Source organism: Pleurodeles waltl, chromosome 6, assembly GCF_031143425.1.
Source record: "Pleurodeles waltl isolate 20211129_DDA chromosome 6, aPleWal1.hap1.20221129, whole genome shotgun sequence".
Taxonomy (NCBI): domain Eukaryota; kingdom Metazoa; phylum Chordata; class Amphibia; order Caudata; family Salamandridae; genus Pleurodeles; species Pleurodeles waltl.
This window is the reverse complement of record NC_090445.1, coordinates 613,733,185-613,758,334: the sequence shown is the minus strand read 5'-3', so window position 1 is coordinate 613,758,334 and position 25,150 is coordinate 613,733,185. Positions and strand designations below refer to the sequence as shown.

Genomic DNA, 25,150 nt, shown 5'->3' with positions numbered 1-25,150 from the left:
TGGCCCTTTTCCTAGCTGCTCCTACAATGACAGAGTCTGGTGGCAGCTGTGTAGTGATGAAAACCGGGTCCGTAGGAGGCGCCTTATACTTTTTTTCCACCCTTGGTGTGATTGCCCTACTTTTGACCGGCTCCTTAAAGATGTCTTTTGCGTGCCGGAGCATACCAGGGAGCATAGGCAGGCTTTGGTATGAGCTGTGGGTGGAGGAGAGTGTGTTGAATAAGAAATCATCCTCGACCTGTTCTGAGTGGAGGCTTACGTTGTGAAATTGTGCTGCTCTAGCCACCACTTGAGAGTACGCGGTGCTGTCTTCTGGTGGAGATGGCTTTGTAGGGTATGCCTCCGGACTGTTATCTGACACTGGGGCGTCGTATAGGTCCCATGCGTCCTGATCTTGGTCACCCTGGCTCATGGTGGTGTGAGCTGGGGAGTGTGATGGAGTTTGTGCTGGTGAAACGTTAATCACGGGCGGAGGAGAGGGTGGTGGGGTAACTCTTTTCACCACTTTTGGTTGTGGTGTTTGTTCCGTCTGGAACTCCAACCTTCTCTTTCTCCTAATGGGGGGAAGGGTGCTTATTTTTCCTGTCCCCTGCTGAATGAAGATACGCTTTTGCGTATGGTCCACATCAGTTGCTTGTAGCTCTTCCTCAAACCTATGCTTCTGCATTTGGGAGGTTAGCGAGTGCTCTTCTGTATAAGAGCCTGAAGCTGGGTCGCTTGCAGTTTGTTTCGGCATCGAAACTTTGTCTGCGTGTTTTTTTGGCTCCGAGGTGACTTTTTTCCTTTTCGGGGCCGAAACCTCTCGGCGTCGATCTGTTTCGGTGCCGCTGTCTCGGCGTCGAGCCGTGTCCACACCGGCATCTCGGTGTCGAGGCTTGTCTCCAGCACTTTCTCGGTCCCGAGAAGGCTGCATGCCGGTGTCTCGACCGGAGTCGGACGATCTCGGCACTGTTTGGGCCTTTTTCGGTGCCGACGGTCGGTCACCGAATTTATGGGTCGAGCCATGGCCTGGTGGCAGTGGCGTCCCCTGGGCCTTGTAAATGTTCCTCTGAGTGGATTTCGACGTCTTACTCACGGTTTGTGTATCGTCGAATCCTTCGGAGTCTGAGTCTTGGATCGAGAAGGTACCTTCCTCTTCCTGTTCCTCGAACTCCCGTTGGGCTGTCGGTGCGGACGCCATCTGAAGTCTTCTGGCTCGACGGTCTCGGAGTGTTTTTCGGGACCGGAACGCACGACAGGCCTCGCAGATGTCTTCGCTGTGCTCAGGTGACAGGCACAGGTTGCAGACCAAGTGTTGGTCTGTGTAGGGGTATTTATTGTGGCATTTGGGGCAGAAACGGAACGGGGTCCGTTCCATCGGCGTTCTTCAGCAAGCGGTCGGGCCGACCAGGCCCCGACGGAGGATCGAAAAACTACCCCGAAGGGCACCGGAGCTCTTCGATCTTCGATGCGGTGTGGAATCTAAGTACGCCGATCCCGAACGCAACAATACCGACGAAAATCTTCCGAAATTAGCTAATTTTCCGTTCTGAAACTCGGAGCGACAGGAACACGTCCGAACCCGATGGCAGAAAAAAAACAATCGAAGATGGAGTCGACGCCCATGCGCAATGGAGACAAAAGGAGGAGTCACTCGGTCCCGTGACTCGAAAGACTTCTTCGAAGAAAAACAACTTGTAACACTCCGGCCCAACACCAGATGGCGAGCTATTGCAGAACATGCGTATCTACAGCGACAGATGCCATCGAACATATATATATATGTACATGTACAAGTGTTGTTAACTTAAACGTCTACAGGCTCCCGGGGAGGTGGGAGGGTGCATGTGAATCTGCAGTGGAACATGCCATGAACAGATGTACACTGGGTAAGTGACATTTTCCGTTCTGTGGCATGTGTAGCTGCAGATAGACATGCTGTGCTTAGACTACAAAGCAGTTTGTCCTGCCATAAAAGCAGTGGTCAGCCTGCAGGAGTTGAAGTTGTTTGAAATAATGTTCTGAGTACAGCTTGACCTACTGTGGCTTGTTGTGTTGCTAAAATATCTACACAGTAGTATTTAGTGAATGTATGTGGTGTTGACCAAGTAGCTGCTTTACATATTTCATCCATTGGTATATTTCCTAAAAAAGCCATTGTAGCACCTTTTTTCCTTGTAGAATGTGCTTTAGGAGTAACTAAGAGTTGTATTTTGGCGTTAATGTAGCATGTTTGGATGCATTTTACAATCCATCTTGCTAATCCTTGTTCTGAAATGGGGTTACCTGTATGAGGTTTTTGAAAAGCTACTAACAGTTGTTTAGTTTTTCTGAATGGTTTTGTTCTGTCTATATAGTACACTAGAGCTCTTTTAATGTCTAATGTATGTAGAGATCTTTCTGCCACAGAATCTGGCTGTGGGAAGAAGACTGGTAGTTCCACTGTTTGATTTATATGAAAAGGCGAGGCGACTTTTGGCCAAAATTTGGGATTTGTTCTTAGTACAACTTTATGTTTGTGTACTTGTATGAATGGTTCTTCAATAGTGAAGGCTTGAATTTCGCTGACTCTTCGCAAAGACGTAATTGTGACCAGGAAGGCAACCTTCCATGTTAAGAATTGCATTTGACATGAGTCCATAGGTTCAAATGGTGGGCCCATAAGTTACGTAAGCACTATGTTTAAATTTCAAGAGGGAACTGGAGGTGTCCTGTGTGGAATGATTCGTTTTAAGCCTTCTATGAAAGCTTTAATAACAGGAACTCTAAATAAGGAGCTGTGCTGTATCTTTTGTAAATATGCTGAAATTGCAGTAAGATGTATTTTTATGGAAGAGAATGCTAAATTAGATTTTTGTAAATGAAGTAAATAGCATACAATATCCTGTATTGATGCTGTAAGAGGGGGAATCTGTTTAGATTGACAGTGTTATTCAAATCTTTTCCATTTGTTAGCATAGCACTGTCTAGTAGTAGGTTTTCGTGCTTGTTTTATAACCTCCATACATTCTGATGGCAGTTATAAATATCCAAACTCTATGACCTCAGGAGCCAAATTGCTAGATTGAGTGTTTTGGGATTTGGGTGCCTGATTTGTCCTTTGTTTTGTGTCAACAGGTCTGGTCTATCTGGGAGTTTGGAGTGTGGTACTACTGACAGGTCTAACAATGTTGTGTACCACAGTTGACGGGCCCACGTTGGTGCTATGAGTATCATATTGAGTGAGTTTTGACGCAGTTTGTTGACCAGAAATGGAATGAGTGGGAAAGGGGGAAAAGCGTAAGCAAATATCCCTGACCAATTGATCCATAGAGCATTGCTCTTGGATAGGGGACGTGGGTGTCTGGATGTAAAGTTTTGGCATTTTGCGTTTTCGTTTGTGGCGAACAGATCTATGTTTGGTGTTCCCCATTGTTGAAAGTATTTATGAAGGACTTGAGGGTGAATTTCCATCTGCCAATTGGTTGTGTATCCCTGGAATGTATTGTGCTTACAGGTGAATTTGATTGTGGATTGCCCATTTCCAAATTTTCTGGGCTACAAAGGGAGAGTTGGGACGAATGTGTCCCTTTTTGTTTGTTTAGGTAATACATGGCTGACATATTGTCTGTTTTGATAAGGACATTCTTCTGTGTGAGAAAAGGCTGAAAGCTTTGAGTGCTAGGAAGACAGCTAACAACTCAAAATGATTTATGTGTAGCTATTTGTGTTTGGCGTCCCATTGTCCTTGAATGTTGCGATTGTTGAGGTGAGCTCCCCAACCAATCATTGAAGCATCTGTTGTAATTATGGTCTGAGGCACAGGGTCTTGAAATGGCTGCAGTTTGTTTAGATTTGTGGAATTCCACCACTGAAGGGACATGCATGTTTGGCGGTCTATCAACACTAGATCTTGAAGTTGACCATGTGCCTGTGACCATTGTTGTGCAAGGCACTGTTGTAAGGGGCACATGTTTAGTCTTGCGTGTGGCATAGCAATACATGATGCCATCATCCCTAAAATCTTCATGACAAATCTGACAGTGTACCGTTGATTTGTCTGTATCTGTGTGATTATATTTTGGAATGCTTGTATTCTTTGCATATTTGGACATGCTAGCGATTTGAGTATTTAGTATTGCACCCAGATACTGTTGTATTTGTGCAGGTTGTAGATGTGACTTTTGGTAATTTATTGAGAACCCTAGCGTGTGCAGGGTTTGTATTACGTAATGAGTATGGCTTTGACACTTCGTATGACTGTTGGATTTTATTAGCCAATCGTCTAGATATGGAAAGATATGTATATGTTGTCTTTTTAGGTAGGCTGTGACTACCGCTAGGCACTTTGTGAATACCCTAGGAGCTGGTGTTATTCCGAAGGGTAACACTTTGAACTGATAGTGCTTTCCTTGAATGACAAACCTGAGATATTTTCTGGGCGCAGGATGGATGGGTATATGAAAATACGCATCCTTGAGGTCTAATGTTGCCATGAGATCGTGTTTTTGGAGTAGTGGGATAACATCTTCAAGAATTACCATGTGAAAATGTTCTGACAGGATGTAAAGATTGAGGGTCCTAAGATCTAATATTGGTCTGAGAGTGCCATCTTTTTGGGGAATCAGGAAATATAGTGAATAAACTCCTGTCCCTATTTGAGCTTGTGGAACTGGTTCTATTACTTGTTTGAGTAATAGAGATTTGACTTCTTCCTGTAACAGATTGATGTGTTCTGTGGATAGTTTGTGTGACTTTGGTGGAATGATTGGGGGAGTTTGCATCAATTCTAGGCAATAGCCATTGCGGATAATTGATAGTACCCAATTGTCTGTGGTAATGTTTTGCCAATTTGTGTGGAACTGTTGTGGTCTACCCCCCACAGGAGAGGTGTGGAGTGGAAGGGAATGAGACAAGTCACTGCTTAGGGTGCTGTGGAGTTTGCTTAGGAGGTTTGAAATGTCCCTCTATTTCTGGGATACTGCCCCCTATATGTGCCCCTAAAACCACCTCATTGGTATTGTGGTTGGTAGGTTGGTTTTTCCTGCGATGTGGATGCCTCTTCTGTTTGTGTTCTAAATCCACCTCCAAATTGAGGTTTCCGAAAGGATCCCCTGTATGGTGTGGAGTATAGTGCACCAACTGCTTTTGCGGTGTCTGAATCTTTGCACAATTTCTCAATGGTTGTGTCAACTTCTGGGCCAAAAAGTTGTTTCTTATTGAATGGCATATTTAGCACCACTTACTGTATTTCAGGTTTAAAACCCGAGGACCTGAGCCATGCATGCCTTCTTATTGTTACTGCAGTGTTGACACTTCTAGCAGCTGTGTCTGCTGCGTCTAGGGCAGATCGAATTTGATTATTCGTAATGGCTTACCCTTCCTCCACTACTTGCTGTGCATTCTTCTGATGTTCTTTGGGGAGATGCTGAATTATGTCTTGCATCTTATCCCAATGGGCCCTGTCATATATAGCTAACAGTGCTTGTGAGTTAGATATCCTCCACTGATTCTTGGGATGCAACTCTCTTCCCTGCTGCATCAAACTTTCTGCCTTCTTTGTCGGGAGGGGGTGCATCTCCTGATGACTGGGAGTTTGCCCTTTTTCTGGCAGCGCTGACTACTACCGAATCTGGAGGAACTTCTTGTGTTATGTAATCCGGATCAGAGGGTGGTGGTTTGTACTTTCTCTATCCTGGGCGTAATTATACGTGCCTTAACTGGCTCATTAAATATTTGATCCGCGTGCTTTAACATGCCTGGGAGCATGGGGAGGCACTGATATTTTGAAAGTGTGGAGGAGAGGGTATTAAACAAAAAATCCTCTTCTAACGGTTCAGTGTGCATGGTGTCCCCATGGTATGCTGCAGCCCTAGCTAAAACCTGATTGTACACAGTGCTATCTTCTGGTGGTGAAGGCTTAGAGGGATAGCTGTCTGGGTCATTGCTAGGAATGGGATCTGGATCATAAAGATCCCATGGATCTACATTGTCCTGTTGTGAGTCAAAAGAGTGTGATGGTGACTCCACTGGTGTAGGACTGGTAGGAGGAGAGGTATGTAGGTGTGGAGGGTGAGGAGAGTGAGGAGGAGAATGAGGAGGAGCAAATTGAGGAGGTAGTGGTTTGTCCTTGGGCTTCGGTACTTTAGCTGGAGGCTGCATAGTGTCCAATTCCTCCTGAAAGGCTAGCTTTCTCCTAGGTTTTAGAGGAGGTGCTGTTAGGATTCTGCTTGTTTCTTTGCGGATATGAATACTGGCTTGCCTTTCGTCCATTAGTTCAAGTATTGGCTGTGCTTGAGACTCCTCTTCAGAGGTTTTGTGGCTTTCTTTTAGTCTCTTTGAAAGTTCATGCTCCTCTGTGTAACCTGCTCTTTTCGTCTCTGAAGCCAGCTTTTTCGACATTGAAAAAGATGGTGCAGTGGATGTTCTCGGCTCCGAAAGGGATTTCCGAATTTGACTCCAAAAAATGGTGTTTGCTGGAGTCGGACAAAGAGCTTTTTATTGCCACCGATGGTTTTGGAGGAGTGGCCTTCTTGGCGCCAAACTGGTAGTTTGGTCAGCGGTAGTCTTTTTTCAGGTCGAGCCATGGCCTTCCGGCAGTGGCATACCCAAGGCCTTATGTTTCTGTCTTTGTGATGGTACAGGGGCAGGCGTACTCACATGTTGTCCTGCTGTGACCGGTCTGTCTTCCTCGGATTCCTGTTCGGAGTCGGAACCTCGAACGGAGACTGCTGTCTGCAGGATTTCTTCTTCCTCCACGTCGAGATGTTCGGAGCTTCTAGACGCCATCTTGAGTCTTTGTGTCCTCCTGTCTCGAAGAGTCTTTTTGGACTGGAAGGATAGACAGGCCTCACAATTTTCTTCCCGATGATCTGGGGAAAGGCAAAGATTACAGACGAGATGTTGGTCTGTATAAGGATATTTTGCGTGGCACCGAGGACAGAACCTGAATAGAGTCCGATCCATGAGCTTCCACGCGGTCGGCCCGACTAGGCCAGAGTTGGGCGCGCAGGTCCGAAGGGCGGGTAGAGTTGTCTTCTCTGACGGTACCGATGTGTCGATGGAAGATGTAAACCCGATCGATACAATACCGACGAAAATAAAGCGTTTTCAAAGTTTTCTGAATTGAACTTTTGGAGCGAAAGGAAACACGTCTGAACCAGACGGCGGGAAGAAAACAATCTAACATGGAGTCGATGCCCATGTGCAATGGAACCGAAGAGGAGGAGTCACTCGATCTCATGACTTGAAAACATTTCTTCGAAGAAAAACAACTTGTAACACTCCGAGTCCAACACTAGATGGCAGAAGTATAATGCACAGCATGTGTATCTGCAGCTATACATGCCACTGAACCACCGTATATATATATATATATATATATATATATATATATATGTATATAGAAAATGTCACTTACCCAGTGTACATCTGTTCGTGGCATTAGTCGCTGCAGATTCACATGCTGTGCACATCCCGCCATCTGGTGTTGGGCTCGGAGTGTTACAAGTTGTTTTTCTTCGAAGAAGTCTTTGAGTCACGACACCGAGGGACTCCTCCCATTTCGACTCCATTGCGCATGGGCGTCAACTCCATCTTAGATTGTTTTCCCCGCAGAGGGTGAGGTAGGAGTTGTGTATGCTAGTAATAGTGCCCATGCAATGGAGTGAATGCGTATGTGCATAATGAAGTTTCAAGTAATATATTTACAAATGTACAAATGTTTAAGATCTACTTCTAAACGGCTACAGGCTCCCGGGGAGGCGGGTGGGCACATGTGAATCTGCAGCGAGTAATGCCACGAACAGATGTACATGCTGTGCATAGACTAATAAGCAGTTATCGCCCCAAAAAGCAGTGGTTCAGCCTGTAGGAGTTGAAGTAGTTTGAAATAATGTTCTTAGTACAGCTTGACCTACTGTTGCCTGTTGTGCAGTTAACACATCTACACAGTAGTGCTTGGTAAATGTATGAGGCGTGCTGTAGGAAGTTGGCTCTGTATGTGCTATTTCAAAGTAAGGAATAGCATGCACAGAGTCCAAGGGTTCCCCTTAGAGGTAAAATAGTGGTAAAAATAGATAATACTAATGCTCTATTTTGTGGTAGTGTGGTCGAGCAGTAGGCTTATCCAAGGAGTAGTGTTAAGCATTTGTTGTACATACACATAGACAATAAATGAGGTACACACACTCAGAGACAAATCCAGCCAATAGGTTTTGTATAGAAAAATATCTTTTCTTAGTTTATTTTAAGAACCACAGGTTCAAATTCTACATGTAATATCTCATTTGAAAGGTATTGCAGGTAAGTACTTTAGGAACTTTAAATCATAAAAATTGCATGTATACTTTTCAAGTTATTGACAAATAGCTGTTTTAAAAGTGGACACTTAGTGCAATTTTCACAGTTCCTGGGGGAGGTAAGTTTTTGGTTAGTTTTACCAGGTAAGTAAGACACTTACAGGGTTCAGTTCTTGGTCCAAGGTAGCCCACCGTTGGGGGTTCAGAGCAACCCCAAAGTCACCACACCAGCAGCTCAGGGCCGGTCAGGTGCAGAGTTCAAAGTGGTGCCCAAAACACATAGGCTAGAATGGAGAGAAGGGGGTGCCCCGGTTCCGGTCTGCTTGCAGGTAAGTACCCGCGTCTTCGGAGGGCAGACCAGGGGGGTTTTGTAGGGCACCGGGGGGGACACAAGTCCACACAGAAATTTCACCCTCAGCGGCGCGGGGGCGGCCGGGTGCAGTGTAGAAACAAGCGTCGGGTTCGCAATGTTAGTCTATGAGAGATCTCGGGATCTCTTCAGCGCTGCAGGCAGGCAAGGGGGGGATTCCTCGGGGAAACCTCCACTTGGGCAAGGGAGAGGGACTCCTGGGGGTCACTTCTCCAGTGAAAGTCCGGTCCTTCAGGTCCTGGGGGCTGCGGGTGCAGGGTCTCTCCCAGGCGTCGGGACTTTGGATTCAAAGAGTCGCGGTCAGGGGAAGCCTCGGGATTCCCTCTGCAGGCGGCGCTGTGGGGGCTCAGGGGGGACAGGTTTTGGTACTCACAGTATCAGAGTAGTCCTGGGGTCCCTCCTGAGGTGTCGGGTCTCCACCAGCCGAGTCGGGGTCGCCGGGTGCAGTGTTGCAAGTCTCACGCTGCGGGGAGCTTGCAGGGTTCTTTCAAAGCTGCTGGAAACAAAGTTGCAGCTTTTCTTGGAGCAGGTCCGCTGTCCTCGGGAGTTTCTTGTCTTTTCGAAGCAGGGGCAGTCCTCAGAGGATGTCGAGGTCGCTGGTCCCTTTGGAAGGCGTCGCTGGAGCAGGATCTTTGGAAGGCAGGAGACAGGCCGGTGAGTTTCTGGAGCCAAGGCAGTTGTCGTCTTCTGGTCTTCCTCTGCAGGGGTTTTTCAGCTAGGCAGTCCTTCTTCTTGTAGTTGCAGGAATCTAATTTTCTAGGGTTCAGGGTAGCCCTTAAATACTAAATTTAAGGGCGTGTTTAGGTCTGGGGGGTTAGTAGCCAATGGCTACTAGCCCTGAGGGTGGGTACACCCTCTTTGTGCCTCCTCCCAAGGGGAGGGGGTCACAATCCTAACCCTATTGGGGGAATCCTCCATCTGCAAGATGGAGGATTTCTAAAAGTTAGAGTCACCTCAGCTCAGGACACCTTAGGGGCTGTCCTGACTGGCCAGTGACTCCTCCTTGTTGCTTTCTTTGTTCCCTCCAGCCTTGCTGCCAAAAGTGGGGGCCGTGGCCGGAGGGGGCGGGCAACTCCACTAAGCTGGAGTGCCCTGCTGGGCTGTGACAAAGGGGTGAGCCTTTGAGGCTCACCGCCAGGTGTTACAGCTCCTGCCTGGGGGAGGTGTTAGCATCTCCACCCAGTGCAGGCTTTGTTACTGGCCTCAGAGTGACAAAGGCACTCTCCCCATGGGGCCAGCAACATGTCTCTAGTGTGGCAGGCTGCTGGAACTAGTCAGCCTACACAGATAGTCGGTTAAGTTTCAGGGGGCACCTCTAAGGTGCCCTCTGGGGTGTATTTTGCAATAAAATGTACACTGGCATCAGTGTGCATTTATTGTGCTGAGAAGTTTGATACCAAACTTCCCAGTTTTCAGTGTAGCCATTATGGTGCTGTGGAGTTCGTGTTTGACAAATTCCCAGACCATATACTCTTATGGCTACCCTGCACTTACAATGTCTAAGGTTTTGTTTAGACACTGTAGGGGTACCATGCTCATGCACTGGTACCCTCACCTATGGTATAGTGCACCCTGCCTTAGGGCTGTAAGGCCTGCTAGAGGGGTGTCTTACCTATACTGCATAGGCAGTGAGAGGCTGGCATGGCACCCTGAGGGGAGTGCCATGTCGACTTACTCATTTTGTTCTCACTAGCACACACAGGCTTGTAAGCAGTGTGTCTGTGCTGAGTGAGGGGTCTCTAGGGTGGCATAAGACATGCTGCAGCCCTTAGAGACCTTCCTTGGCATCAGGGCCCTTGGTACTAGAAGTACCAGTTACAAGGGACTTATCTGAATGCCAGGGTGTGCCAATTGTGGATACAATGGTACATTTTAGGTGAAGGAACACTGGTGCTGGGGCCTGGTTAGCAGGGTCCCAGCACTCTTCTCAGTCAAGTCAGCATCAGTATCAGGCAAAAAGTGGGGGGTAACTGCAACAGGGAGCCATTTCTTTACACGTGCCTTACATATTTCGTTCATTGGAATATTTCCCAGAAAGGCCATGGTAGCACCTTTCTTTCTGGTTGAGTGTGCCTTTAGTGTAATAGGCAGTTCTCTTTTAGCTTTAAGATAGCAGGTTTGAATGCACTTAACTATCCATCTAGCAATGCCTTGTTTTGAAATAGGATTTCCTGTACGAGGTTTTTGAAAGGCGATAAATAGTTGTTTTGTCTTTTGAATTAGTTTTGTTCTGTCAATGTAGTACATTAGTGCTCTTTTGATGTCTAATGTATTTAGTGCTCTTTCAGCTACAGAATCTGGCTGTGGGAAGAACACTGGTAATTCTACCGTTTGATTCAAGTGGAACGGTGAGATTACTTTTGGTAAAAATTTAGGATTGGTCCGTAGAACAACTTTATTTTTGTGTATTTGAGTAAATGGTTCTTGAATGGTAAATGCTTGAATCTCTCTCACTCTTCTTAGAGATGTGATGGCAATTAAAAATGCAACTTTGCACGTTAAGTATTGCATTTCACAAGAGTGCATGGGCTCAAAAGGTGGACCCATGAGTCGTGTTAAGACAATGTTGAGGTTCCATGAAGGAACTGGTGGTGTTCTTGGTGGTATAATTCTCTTTAGGCCTTCCATAAACGCTTTTATGACTGGTATCCTAAATAATGAAGTTGAGTGCGTAATTTGCAGGTAAGCTGAAATTGCCGTAAGATGTATTTTAATGGAAGAGAAAGCTAGTTTAGATTTCTGCAAATGTAGTAAGTATCCTACTATCTCTTTTGCAGATGCGTGTAAAGGTTGAATTTGATTATTATGGCAGTAATAAACAAATCTTTTCCACTTATTTGCATAACAGTGTCTAGTGGTAGGTTTTCTAGCCCGTTTTATGACCTCCATACATTCCTGTGTGAGGTCTAAGTGCCCGAATTCTAGGATTTCAGGAGCCAAATTGCTAGATTCAGCAATGCTGGATTTGGATGTCTGATCTGTTGTTTGTGTTGTGTTAACAGATCTGGTCTGTTTGGCAGTTTGATATGAGGTACTGCTGAAAGGTAGTGTTGTGTACCAAGGTTGCCTTGCCCATGTTGGTGCTATTAGTATGAGTTTGAGTTTGTTTTGACTCAACTTGTTTACTAGATATGGAAGAAGTGGGAGAGGGGGAAAAGCATATGCAAATATCCCTGACCAGTTCATCCATAGTGCATTGCCCGGAGACTGATGTTGTGGGTACATGGATGCGAAGTTTTGGCATTTTGAGTTTTCTTTTGTTGCAAATAGATCTATTTGTGGCGTTCCCCACATTTTGAAGTAAGTGTTCAGTATTTGGGGGTGAATTTCCCATTCGTGGATCTGTTGGTGATCCCGAGAGAGATTGTCTGCTAACTGATTCTGAATCCCTGGAATAAATTGTGCTATTAGGCGAATGTGGTTGTGAATCGCCCAATGCCATATTTTTTGTGTTAGGAGGCACAACTGTGTCGAGTGTGTTTGTAGGAAGTTGGCTCTGTATGTGCTATTTCAAAGTAAGGAATAGCATGCACAGAGTCCAAGGGTTCCCCTTAGAGGTAAAATAGTGGTAAAAAGAGATAATACTAATGCTCTATTTTGTGGTAGTGTGGTCGAGCAGTAGGCTTATCCAAGGAGTAGTGTTAAGCATTTGTTGTACATACACATAGACAATAAATGAGGTACACACACTCAGAGACAAATCCAGCCAATGGGTTTTGTTATAGAAAAATATCTTTTCTTAGTTTATTTTAAGAACCACAGGTTCAAATTTAACATGTAATATCTTGTTTGAAAGGTATTGCAGGTAAGTACATTAGGAACTTTGAATCATTTCAATTGCATGTATACTTTTCAAGTTATTCACAAATAGCTACTTTACAAGTGGACACAGTGCAATTTTCACAGTTCCTGGGGGAGGTAAGTTTTTGTTAGTTTTACCAGGTAAGTACGACACTTACAGGGTTCAGTTCTTGGTCCAAGGTAGCCCACCGTTGGGGGTTCAGAGCAACCCCAAAGTCACCACACCAGCAGCTCAGGGCCGGTCAGGTGCAGAGTTCAAAGTGGTGCCCAAAACGCATAGGCTTCAATGGAGAGAAGGGGGTGCCCCGGTTCCAGTCTGCCAGCAGGTAAGTACCCGCGTCTTCGGAGGGCAGACCAGGGGGGTTTTGTAGGGCACCGGGGGGGACACAAGCCCACACAGAAATTTCACCCTCAGCGGCGCGGGGGCGGCCGGGTGCAGTGTTAGAACAAGCGTCGGGTTCGCAATGTAAGTCAATGAGAGATCAAGGGATCTCTTCAGCGCTGCAGGCAGGCAAGGGGGGGCTTCCTCGGGGAAACCTCCACTTGGGCAAGGGAGAGGGACTCCTGGGGGTCACTTCTGCAGTGAAAGTCCGGTCCTTCAGGTCCTGGGGGCTGCGGGTGCAGGTTCTTTTCCAGGCGTCGGGACTTAGGTTTCAGAGAGTCGCGGTCAGGGGAAGCCTCGGGATTCCCTCTGCAGGCGGCGCTGTGGGGGCTCAGGGGGGACAGGTTTTGGTACTCACAGTCGTAGAGTAGTCCGGGGGTCCTCCCTGAGGTGTTGGTTCTCCACCAGCCGAGTCGGGGTCGCCGGGTGCAGTGTTGCAAGTCTCACGCTTCTTGCGGGGAGATTGCAGGGTTCTTTAAAGCTGCTTCTTTGGATAAAGTTGCAGTCTTTTTGGAGCAGGTCCGCTGTCCTCGGGAGTTTCTTGTCGTCGTCGAAGCAGGGCAGTCCTCAGAGGATGCAGAGGTCGCTGGTCCCTTTGGAAGGCGTCGCTGGAGCAGAGTTCTTTGGAAGGCAGGAGACAGGCCGGTGAGTTTCTGGAGCCAAGGCAGTTGTTGTCTTCTGGTCTTCCTCTGCAGGGGTTTTCAGCTAGGCAGTCCTTCTTGTTGTTGCAGGAATCTAATTTTCTAGGGTTCAGGGTAGCCCTTAAATACTAAATTTAAGGGCGTGTTTAGGTCTGGGGGGTTAGTAGCCAATGGCTACTAGCCCTGAGGGTGGGTACACCCTCTTTGTGCCTCCTCCCAAGGGGAGGGGGTCACAATCCTAACCCTATTGGGGGAATCCTCCATCTGCAAGATGGAGGATTTCTAAAAGTTAGAGTCACCTCAGCTCAGGACACCTTAGGGGCTGTCCTGACTGGCCAGTGACTCCTCCTTGTTGCTTTCTTTGTTCCCTCCAACCTTGCCGCCAAAAGTGGGGGCCGTGGCCGGAGGGGGCGGGCAACTCCACTAAGCTGGAGTGCCCTGCTGGGCTGTGACAAAGGGGTGAGCCTTTGAGGCTCACCGCCAGGTGTTACAGCTCCTGCCTGGGGGAGGTGTTAGCATCTCCACCCAGTGCAGGCTTTGTTACTGGCCTCAGAGTGACAAAGGCACTCTCCCCATGGGGCCAGCAACATGTCTCTAGTGTGGCAGGCTGCTGGAACTAGTCAGCCTACACAGACAGTCGGTTAAGTTTCAGGGGGCACCTCTAAGGTGCCCTCTGGGGTGTATTTTGCAATAAAATGTACACTGGCATCAGTGTGCATTTATTGTGCTGAGAAGTTTGATACCAAACTTCCCAGTTTTCAGTGTAGCCATTATGGTGCTGTGGAGTTCGTGTTTGACAAACTCCCAGACCATATACTCTTATGGCTACCCTGCACTTACAATGTCTAAGGTTTTGTTTAGGCAAAAACAACAAGTGATGGACGGAATGCTGAACATTGTCAAACAGGTTTTGTTTAGACACTGTAGGGGTACCATGCTCATGCACTGGTACCCTCACCTATGGTATAGTGCACCCTGCCTTAGGGCTGTAAGGCCTGCTAGAGGGGTGACTGACCTATACTTGCATAGGCAGTGAGAGGCTGGCATGGCACCCTGAGGGGAGTGCCATGTCGACTTACTCGTTTTGTTTTCACTAACACACACAAGCTGGCAAGCAGTGTGTCTGTGCTGAGTGAGAGGTCTCCAGGGTGGCATAAGACATGCTGCAGCCCTTAGAGACCTTCCTTGGCATCAGGGCCCTTGGTACTAGAAGTACCAGTTACAAGGGACTTATCTGGATGCCAGGGTCTGCCAATTGTGGATACAAAAGTACAGGTTAGGGAAAGAACACTGGTGCTGGGGCCTGGTTAGCAGGCCTCAGCACACTTTCAATTGTAAACATAGCATCAGCAAAGGCAAAAAGTCAGGGGGCAACCATGCCAAGGAGGCATTTCCTTACAGTGTTCCTCCCTGTTTGTTTAGGTAATACACTCTTGTCAAAACAGACAACATGACAACAATGTATTTGTGGGTTAATATGGGTTGAAATGCTTTCAGAGCTAGAAACACCGCTAACAGTTCTAAGTGGTTTATATGAAACTGTTTTTGCTGAATGTTCCATTGTCCTTGGATGCTGTGCTGATTGAGGTGTGCTCCCCACCCTGTCATGGATGCATCTGTTGTTATTACGCATTGTGGCACTGGGTCTTGAAAAGGCCGCCCTTGGTTTAAATTTATACTGTTCCACCATTGAAGCGAGATGTATGTTTGGCGGTCTATCAACACCAGATCTAGAAGTTGACCCTGTGCTTGTGACCACTGTGATGCTAGGCACTGTTGTAAGGGCCGCATGTGCAACCTTGCGTTTGGGACAATGGCTATGCAGGAGGACATCATGCCTAGGAGTTTCATTACTAATTTGACCTGTATCTTCTGGTTTGGATACATGGCTTGTATTACATTTTGGAATGTTTGGACTCTTTGTGGACTTGGAGTGGCAATCCCTTTTACTGTGTTGATTGTTGCTCCTAGGTATTGCTGTGTTTGACCCGGCAGAAGGTTTGACTGAGTAATTGATTGAGAAACCTAGTTTGTGTAGGGTTTCTATGACGTAATTTGTGTGTCGTGAACACTGTTTTCGCGTGTTGGTTTTGATTAACCAATCGTCTAGGTACGGGAACACATGTATTTGCTGCCTTCTGATATGTGCAGCTACTACTGCTAGACATTTTGTAAAAACTCTTGGCGCAGTTGTTATTCCAAATGGCAACACTTTGAATTGGTAATGTATCCCTTGGAATACAAACCTTAGGTACTTTCTGTGTGAAGGATGTATTGGTATATGGAAATATGCATCCTTTAGATCCAGTGTTGTCATGTAGTCTTGTTGTTTGAGCAGTAGGATTACTTCTTGTAATATAACCATGTGAAAGTGGTCTGATTTGATGTATGTATTTAATATTCTGAGATCTAGTATAGGTCTTAGAGTTTTGTCTTTTTTGTGTATTAGAAAGTACAGTGAGTAAACTCCTGTGTTTAGTTCTTGTTTTGGTACTAATTATATTGCCTCTTTTTGGAGCAATGCTTGAACTTCTAATCCCAGAAGATTTATATGTTGTTTCAACATACTGTGTGTTTTCGGTGGGACTGTTGGAGGGAATTCTCGAAATTCTATGCAATAACCATACTGGATAATTGCTAGTACCCAAGTATCTGTTGTTATCTCCTCCCAATGTTTGTAAAATTGGCTTAATCTTCCCCCCGCCACAGGTGTTATGTGATGGGGATGGGTGACTTGTGAGTCACTGCTTATTTTGAGGACTTTTGGGGCTTTGGAATCTTCCTCTACCTCTTTGGAATTGTCCCCCTCTATATTGCCCCCGAAAACTTCCCCTCTGATATTGGCTTTGGTAAGTGGGCCTTGTTTGTGATGTTGTGGTTTCTGTAGGTTGTCCTCGAAACCCTCCCCTAAAAAGGTGTTTTGCGAAAGGTGCCTCTGCTCTGCGGGGAGTAGAGTGCGCCCATGGCTTTTGCCGTATCAGTGTCCTTCTTGAGTTTCTCAATAGCAGTGTCGACTTCCGGCCCAAACAACTGCTGTTCATTAAATGGCATATTTAGCACGGCTTGTTGAATTTCTGGCTTGAAACCTGACGTGCGGAGCCATGCGTGCCTTCTTATTGTTATTGCAGTATTTACTATCCTTGCAGCCGTATCTGCTGCATCCATTGAAGACCGTATCTGATTATTAGAGATACTTTGTCCTTCTTCCACCACTTGTTGTGCTCTTTTTTGGAACTCCTTGGGTAAGTGTTCTATCAAATGTTGCATCTCATCCCAGTGCGCTCTGTCATATCTTGCCAAAAGCGCTTGTGAATTGGCAATGCGCCATTGGTTTGCTGCTTGTGCTGCAACCCTTTTGCCCGCAGCATCAAATTTGCGACTCTGTCTGGGGGTGGTGCGTCTCCCGAGGTATGGGAGTTTGATCTCTTACGAGCTGCCCCGACAACTACTGAGTCTGGAGTTAACTGCGTTGTAATATAAACAGGATCTGTTGGCGGTGGCTTGTATTTTTTCTCCACTCTTGGAGTTATGGCTCGGCCTTTAACAGGATCTTGAAAGATTTGTTTTGAATGTTTTAGCATTCCTGGGAGCATAGGTAGTCTTTGTATTGGCTATGAGTGGAGGTTAGTGTGTTAAACAAGAAGTCATCCTCAATTGGTTCTGAATGCAAGGTGACGTTATGGAAAGCAGCTGCCCTTGCGATCACCTGTGTGTAAGATGTACTGTCCTCAGGAGGGGACGGCCTGGTAGGGTACGAGTCTGGGCTGTTGTCCGATACTGGAGCATCGTAAAGGTCCCATGCATCGGATCATCTTGACTCATGGCAGTATGAGTCGGGGAGTGCATCAGTGGAGGAGTTGCTACTGGTGATGTGTGCACTGATGGTGGGGGAGAAGGTGGTGGAGTTGTTTTCTTTGCCACCTTTGCCTGTGGCTCCTTGTCCTTGTCGTGAAAGGCAAGTTTTCTTTTTATCTTAATTGGAGGAAGAGTGGTTATCTTCCCTGTGTCTTGATGGATGTGGAGCCTCCTTTGAGTATAGTCTGGCTCTACAGCTTGAAGTTCCTCTCCAAATCTATGTTTTTTCATTTGGGAGGCCAATCCTTGTTCCTCTGTATAGGAACCTGTTTTCGGCTCCGAGGCTGGATGTTTCGGAACCAAAACTTTTTCGGAGGTCTTTTTAGGCTCCAAAGAAACCTTTGTAATTTTCGGCGTGGTGGTGTCTCGATGCCGAATTTGTTCGGTGCCGCTGTGACAGTGCCGAAATTTCTCAGAGCCGATGTCTCGGGTCCGAGATTGCTGTGTGGCGGTATCTCGACCGGAGTCGGATGACTTCGACACCAGCGTGCCCTTTTTCTGTGCCTTGGCTCGGTCACCGCTTGTTTGGGTTAAGCCATGGCCTGTTGGCGGTGGCGTCCCCTGGGCTTTTGTTGACTTCTCGTGAGTCTTAGGTTTCGATGTCTTACTCACGGTTTTTGGCGTTTCTTCGGCCTCGAGCTCTTCCGAGTCCGACTCTTGGATAGAGAAAGCTTCCTCTTCTTCCTCGAAACGCTCTTGTTCTGTCGGCGTCTACGCCATCTGCAGTCTTCTGGCTCTTCGGTCTCTTAACGTCTTTCTGGACCGAAACGCTCAACAGGCCTCACAAGTATCTTCTTTGTGCTCTGGGGACAGGCACAAGTTACAGACCAGATGCTGATCCGTATACGGATACTTGCATTTTGGACAGAAGCGGAATGGGGTCCGTTCCATCAGCCTTGAATTCACACGTGGCCGGGCCGACCAGGCCCCGACGGGGGATCGAAAAAACCCCGAAGGGCCACCGGAACTCTTCTAAATTCGGTGTTGATCTGTTGTAACTAACCCGATACCGAACGCAAACAATACCGACATTTTTTCCGAGATTCTAACTAACTTTCCGACCCGAAACACGGAGCGAAAAGGAACACGTCCGAACCCGATGGCGGAAAAAAAAACAATCTAAGATGGAGTCGACGCCCATGCGCAATGGAGTCGAAATGGGAGGAGTCCTTCGGTCTCGTGACTCGAAAAGACTTCTTCGAAGAAAAACAACTTGTAACACTCCGAGCCCAACACCAGATGGCGGGATGTGCACAGCATGTGTATCTGCAGCTACACATGCCATTGAACATTATATATATATATATATATATATACACACACACACATATTATACACACACACATATACATATATATATATGTACATATATACAAACACACATATGCCATGCCATCGAACACATATATATATTACAGGGATGTTATAGATGGGTTCTGAATCTACTTGCGCAAAACCAGAGAAATTCAGCAGTTATAGTTAGAGTTATTTCAAGAACCTTTAACTTGTGGCCTAAGGTAACTATAACTTGCGCAATGCAGTTTTTTCTTCAATAATTTGACTTCTAATGTTTCATTGATAGTTTTATTGACATTATAAAAGTTGTCATGAGTTCTGTAAAATCTGGGGTAATTAGCTGTGCATGGCGAGGGTGCAAGTTATAGTTACTTTAAGCCGCGAGTTATAGTTACTTGAAATAGCTATCTCTTTTTATCTATTAGAGGTAGTTCATTTTTTAATCAATTTAAAACACTGTTCTTTTTTGTGAAATGACTGGTTTTTAGTAACTTTTTATCTTTTTAACTAACTTAAAAAAAGTAAAAAACTGGACCTTTAAGCTCTTTGTAGCTAAACTGCATTCTTGGTTGGCTACGTGGTGCGCACAAGCCCACATAACACATGTAATTTCCCTGAAAAAAACTTGGCTGCTTGAGCCAAGCTACTAAGTGTAATCACATTTTTAACAAAAGCCAAATTACCTTAGAAGGCATTGTATTATCCTGATAAAGACCTAGTCATATGTCACATCAAGATTGTGGCCTCTCTCATGGCCTTACATTTGAGTTCCCGGCATATGGCTTATAAATGTCAGAAGTTTAGGTAGGCACAGCCTGGCTGAGAATGCAAAATTGTGAAAATGGCCACAAACTGACATAAGAAATGTTGGTTGTGGTAGTTCAGTTTAGGACTCAATGGCATTCTGCCACGGAATGATCTTGACATTGAATGCTTTAAGATATTGGGATGGCTTCCTGATGTGTATAGATGAAGAGGAGAGTCTTTGCTTGAGGTTTTCAATTGGAGGGTTTCATAACTCTACAGTAGTAAACACCCATGAAGGAACTGCCATTCTTATTAGAGAGGTTGTGGATACAGACAGTCTACTAGTGAAAGCATCCCGTTTACATCTGTTTAAGGCAAAACAAACCATACATTCAGCACTAAATCAACTTTCTATTCCAGAATGTTTTTGTTTTTTTCAAAAGAGTTACAACCATGATAATGTCCTAAGCAAGACAGATGTAAATATCACTATGAATCTTGGGTCTAGAATAACTTTTGTGTCACACATGGTGCTTCTTTAGTCACAGGACCATACACATTTGGGGTGTTCCTAGATAAACACTAGAACCGTTTCTGCCTAATGGAGAATATGTGGTCCCATAGAGTTTCAAACAGTGGTGTGAGGCATACCAAGGGCATTTGCGATGATTAAATACAACTAAAATATATGCTTTCTCCATTTCAAGAGCATCTTCATCTTTGTGTACTTTTGTAATATAAAAGCAGATATTCTGAATCTGCATTCTATTTAAAGTGTCAGTGTTATTGTAGTGACATTTGCCAACTGTGCCTTACACCAGTGCAAAATAAAAACGTATGTATTACCCTGATTCAAATATTAGACTGTGACATTTTAAAGAAAACGCATAATACTTGCAATAAAGAGGAGGGAATTGCAGGAAATAAAATAGATTATACTGTAATCACCTTTATAGGTTTCAGGTGGGAAGTGAAAAGCCTCCCTCAGTACAGTGGCTTACAGAACAACATGGGATGTTTTGGTGTAGAGCAATTAAACTGGAGCACCACTTGCATGAACAAGATTAATTTCACACTATGTGATTTCATTATAGGCACCATGCTGAACCCCTGTACTTTTCTTGAACCACTAAGATACTTTGCAGCAATTGGGGCATTGTCATTTTATGCCAAATAGGGTGTCAATTTAAATGTATTGTTCATCTTTATTCCAAAACGTCTGCAACTAATCACTTTATATTGTCATTATGCGTCATATTTACAGGACAATAGCACAGGCTTCTGTGCCACTTTCCTGTACTCTAAAATGTTATTTTCATAATATGAGATGATGGTTTCATACATGTTGCCCAGTACTCCAGTACCAGGGGAATAGGAAATATTTAAAGAGTATATGTGTTGAGTGGTTAACACTGAAACCTTAACTTTTCAGGTATTATTTGCCTCTAAAACATATTTGCAGATTTGTTTGAAGATTCAGACACATGCAATGCTTAGGGGATAAACAGACACTCTGTGGAGAGCTACATTGAGAGATGCAGCACAAGTGTGGATTGATTTTGATCTTTGGTTATAAAATGTGTGCAACCAATTAGGGATCTTTTCTACTTGAAGTGATTAAATACTTATGTAACATTGAACCGGCAGTTAAAATGCTCAGTTAAAATCTCTAATTTAAACATCTGCAATGAGAATTGCTTGCACAGTTGGGATTGTTGGATCGGTTTCAATTGCAGTCACCTAAAATCTTTACAGCAATTAAGGAATACTGACCTAAGTAATATAGACAGTGTACAACAGTCAGAAGATAAGGGGCCAACACAAAACATCTGAATCACAAGAATAATTCAGGCACAAAATGCAATGACTGCATCAAAATATGTAAAAGACCATTTAACTTCATCAATGGACATCTATATTCCCCAAAATAATACTGAATACCTGGGGTTTGTCGATTAAAATATGGAGATGTGTTTGATTTTCTATCCTTATGGAATTAACCTAATAGTATACAATATGGCACATAAATTGAGTGCTTTAGTGTCTGTGCGTATCTGGTTAAATGTAATATTCCCACCAGGGTGTATAGGCAGTCAATAAACTAGGGTAATTTTGATGACATCTCTGGATGAGTTTCACCGAGCTATTATTAACAGTGACAAATGGCATACATTATGACTTGCCTTTGCAGCATCAAACATATATGGCACAGATATGTCCAGAAAAGGCAAAGAAAAATTTGATTAAAGAGGATTATGGGTGTCTGCAGAGGGCTGACCTTAGAGTAGGGCTGAGAGACGCAGAGCCCATCCATAGGGCCTCAAGGAAAAGTATGTATAATAAGGCAAATTAATATTTCATTTGACCTGAACATCTTAGTATGATCATCTTGAGTCCATAAAGCAATGTACCTGAAGCTGAGGTGAAGGTTATGATTGGGCGTCATTTTGACAGGTTGATTGGTGGTTCCGATGATATAAGGGCTGGAGAAAAATACAAACATTTTTGTTACAATGCATTTCTGATGAGTGGGAAATTGTGCATGAAAGGCATCAACCAGATGCACTTTTTCCTAGCAGCAGGTTAAAGCAAGTTAAAAGGAGAACAACAAATGATCAACAATTCTCTATTTAATTACGCACTCAAAGATTATAACCAAGAAACCCTGGCTATTAATCTCATGCTCTTACTGACCCAAACTTCAGACTTGTAACTTCAGTCTGATAACCACCAGAAAAAAAAGATTGATTTATAGATAATTGAAGAAAAAAGTTACCGAAAAGCCATTGCCTCTGATTAGAGTAGGGTGGGGATTTCGGACTCTTCTTCTGCAACTATCCTTTCAGCAGCAGATCCCTACTGGAACTTTACCAGCTTTCCTATTACCGACACTGTCGCAAAGCTTGTTCACAAGCAATAAGATGGAAAATATTACTTACTGTAAGGAAATGCCTCCTTGGCATGGTTGCCCCCTGACTTTTTGCCTTTGCTGATGCTATGTTTACAATTGAAAGTGTGCTGAGGCCTGCTAACCAGGCCCCAGCACCAGTGTTCTTTCCCTAACCTGTACTTTTGTATCCACAATTGGCAGACCCTGGCATCCAGATAAGTCCCTTGTAACTGGTACTTCTAGTACCAAGGGCCCTGATGCCAAGGAAGGTCTCTAAGGGCTGCAGCATGTCTTATGCCACCCTGGAGACCTCTCACTCAGCACAGACACACTGCCTACCAGCTTGTGTGTGCTAGTGAGGACAAAACGAGTAAGTCGACATGGCACTCCCCTCAGGGTGCCATGCCAGCCTCTCACTGCCTATGCAGTATAGATAAGACACCCCTCTAGCAGGCCTTACAGCCCTAAGGCAGGGTGCACTATACCATAGGTGAGGGTACCAGTGCATGAGCATGGTACCCCTACAGTGTCTAAACAAAACCTTAGGCATTGTAAGTGCAGGGTAGCCATAAGAGTATATGGTCTGGGAGTCTGTCAAACACGAACTCCACAGCACCATAATGGCTACACTGAAAACTGGGAAGTTTGGTATCAAACTTCTCAGCACAATAAATGCACACTGATGCCAGTGTACATTTTATTGTAAAATACACCCCAGAGGGCACCTTAGAGGTGCCCCCTGAAACTTAACCGACTATCTGTGTAGGCTGACTAGTTTTAGCAGCCTGCCACAAACCGAGACATGTTGCTGGCCCCATGGGGAGAGTGCCTTTGTCACTCTGAGGCCAGTAACAAAGCCTGCACTGGGTGGAGATGCTAACACCTCTCCCAGGCAGGAATTGTCACACCTGGCGGTGAGCCTCAAAGGCTCACCTCCTTTGTGCCAACCCAGCAGGACACTCCAGCTAGTGGAGTTGCCCGCCCCCTCCGGCCAGGCCCCACTTTTGGCGGCAAGGCCGGAGAAAATAATGAGAGTAACAAGGAGGAGTCACTGGCCAGTCAGGACAGCCCCTAAGGTGTCCTGAGCTGAGGTGACTCTAACTTTTAGAAATCCTCCATCTTGCAGATGGAGGATTCCCCCAATAGGATTAGGGATGTGACCCCCTCCCCTTGGGAGGAGGCACAAAGAGGGTGTACCCACCCTCAGGGCTAGTGGCCATTGGCTACTAACCCCCCAGACCTAAACACGCCCTTAAATTCAGTATTTAAGGGCTACCCTGAACCTAAGATTTTAGATTCCTGCAACAAGAAGAAGGACTGCCCAGCTGAAAACCCCTGCAGCGGAAGACCAGAAGACGACAACTGCCTTGGCTCCAGAAACTCACCGGCCTGTCTCCTGCCTTCCAAAGATCCTGCTCCAGCGACGCCTTCCGAAGGGACCAGCGACCTCGACATCCTCTGAGGACTGCCCCTGCTTCGAAAAGACAAGAAACTCCCGAGGACAGCGGACCTGCTCCAAGAAAAGCTGCAACTTTGTTTCCAGCAGCTTTAAAGAACCCTGCAAGCTCCCCGCAAGAAGCGTGAGACTTGCAACACTGCACCCGGCGACCCCGACTCGGCTGGTGGAGATCCAACACCTCAGGAGGGACCCCAGGACTACTCTGATACTGTGAGTACCAAAACCTGTCCCCCCTGAGCCCCCACAGCGCCGCCTGCAGAGGGAATCCCGAGGCTTCCCCTGACCGCGACTCTTTGAACCTAAAGTCCCGACGCCTGGGAGAGACCCTGCACCCGCAGCCCCCAGGACCTGAAGGACCGGACTTTCACTGGAGAAGTGACCCCCAGGAGTCCCTCTCCCTTGCCCAAGTGGAGGTTTCCCCGAGGAATCCCCCCCTTGCCTGCCTGCAGCGCTGAAGAGATCCCGAGATCTCTCATAGACTAACATTGCGAACCCGACGCTTGTTTCTACACTGCACCCGGCCGCCCCCGCGCCGCTGAGGGTGAAATTTCTGTGTGGGCTTGTGTCCCCCCCGGTGCCCTACAAAACCCCCCTGGTCTGCCCTCCGAAGACGCGGGTACTTACCTGCAAGCAGACCGGAACCGGGGCACCCCCTTCTCTCCATTCTAGCCTATGTGTTTTGGGCACCACTTTGAACTCTGCACCTGACCGGCCCTGAGCTGCTGGTGTGGTGACTTTGGGGTTGCTCTGAACCCCCAACGGTGGGCTACCTTGGACCAAGAACTGAACCCTGTAAGTGTCTTACTTACCTGGTAAAACTAATCAAAACTTACCTCCCCTAGGAACTGTGAAAATTGCACTAAGTGTCCACTTTTAAAACAGCTATTTGTCAACAACTTGAAAAGTATACATGCAATTTTGATGATTTGAAGTTCCTAAAGTACTTACCTGCAATACCTTTCGAATGAGATATTACATGTAGAATTTGAACCTGTGGTTCTTAAAATAAACTAAGAAAAGATATTTTTCTATATAAAAACCTATTGGCTGGATTTGTCTCTGAGTGTGTGTACCTCATTTATTGTCTATGTGTATGTACAACAAATGCTTAACACTACTCCTTGGATAAGCCTACTGCTCGACCACACTACCACAAAATAGAGCATTAGTATTATCTATTTTTTACCACTATTTTACCTCTAAGGGGAACCCTTGGACTCTGTGCATGCTATTCCTTACTTTGAAATAGCACATACAGAGCCAACTTCCTACATTGGTGGATCAGCGGTGGGGTACAAGACTTTGCATTTGCTGGACTACTCAGCCAATACCTGATCACACGACAAATTCCAAAATTGTCATTAGAAATTGATTTTTGCAATTTGAAAAGTTTTCTAAATTCTTAAAAGACCTGCTAGGGCCTTGTGTTAGATCCTGTTTAGCATTTCTTT

The 25,150-nt window shown here is 45.7% G+C and overlaps 1 protein-coding gene across 12 annotated transcripts in view; it reads right to left on the bottom strand.

The window, feature by feature from the left end:
- Nucleotides 1–25,150, bottom strand: part of NAV1 (neuron navigator 1) — a 950,201-nt gene that overhangs the window by 51,354 nt on the left and 873,697 nt on the right. For all 12 annotated transcript variants that reach the window (XM_069238908.1, XM_069238913.1, XM_069238909.1 and 9 more), the window contains one exon: nucleotides 21,762–21,833. In XM_069238908.1, coding sequence (XP_069095009.1) covers nucleotides 21,762–21,833 — 72 coding nt within the window. The remainder of the gene's footprint in view (nucleotides 1–21,761; nucleotides 21,834–25,150) is intronic.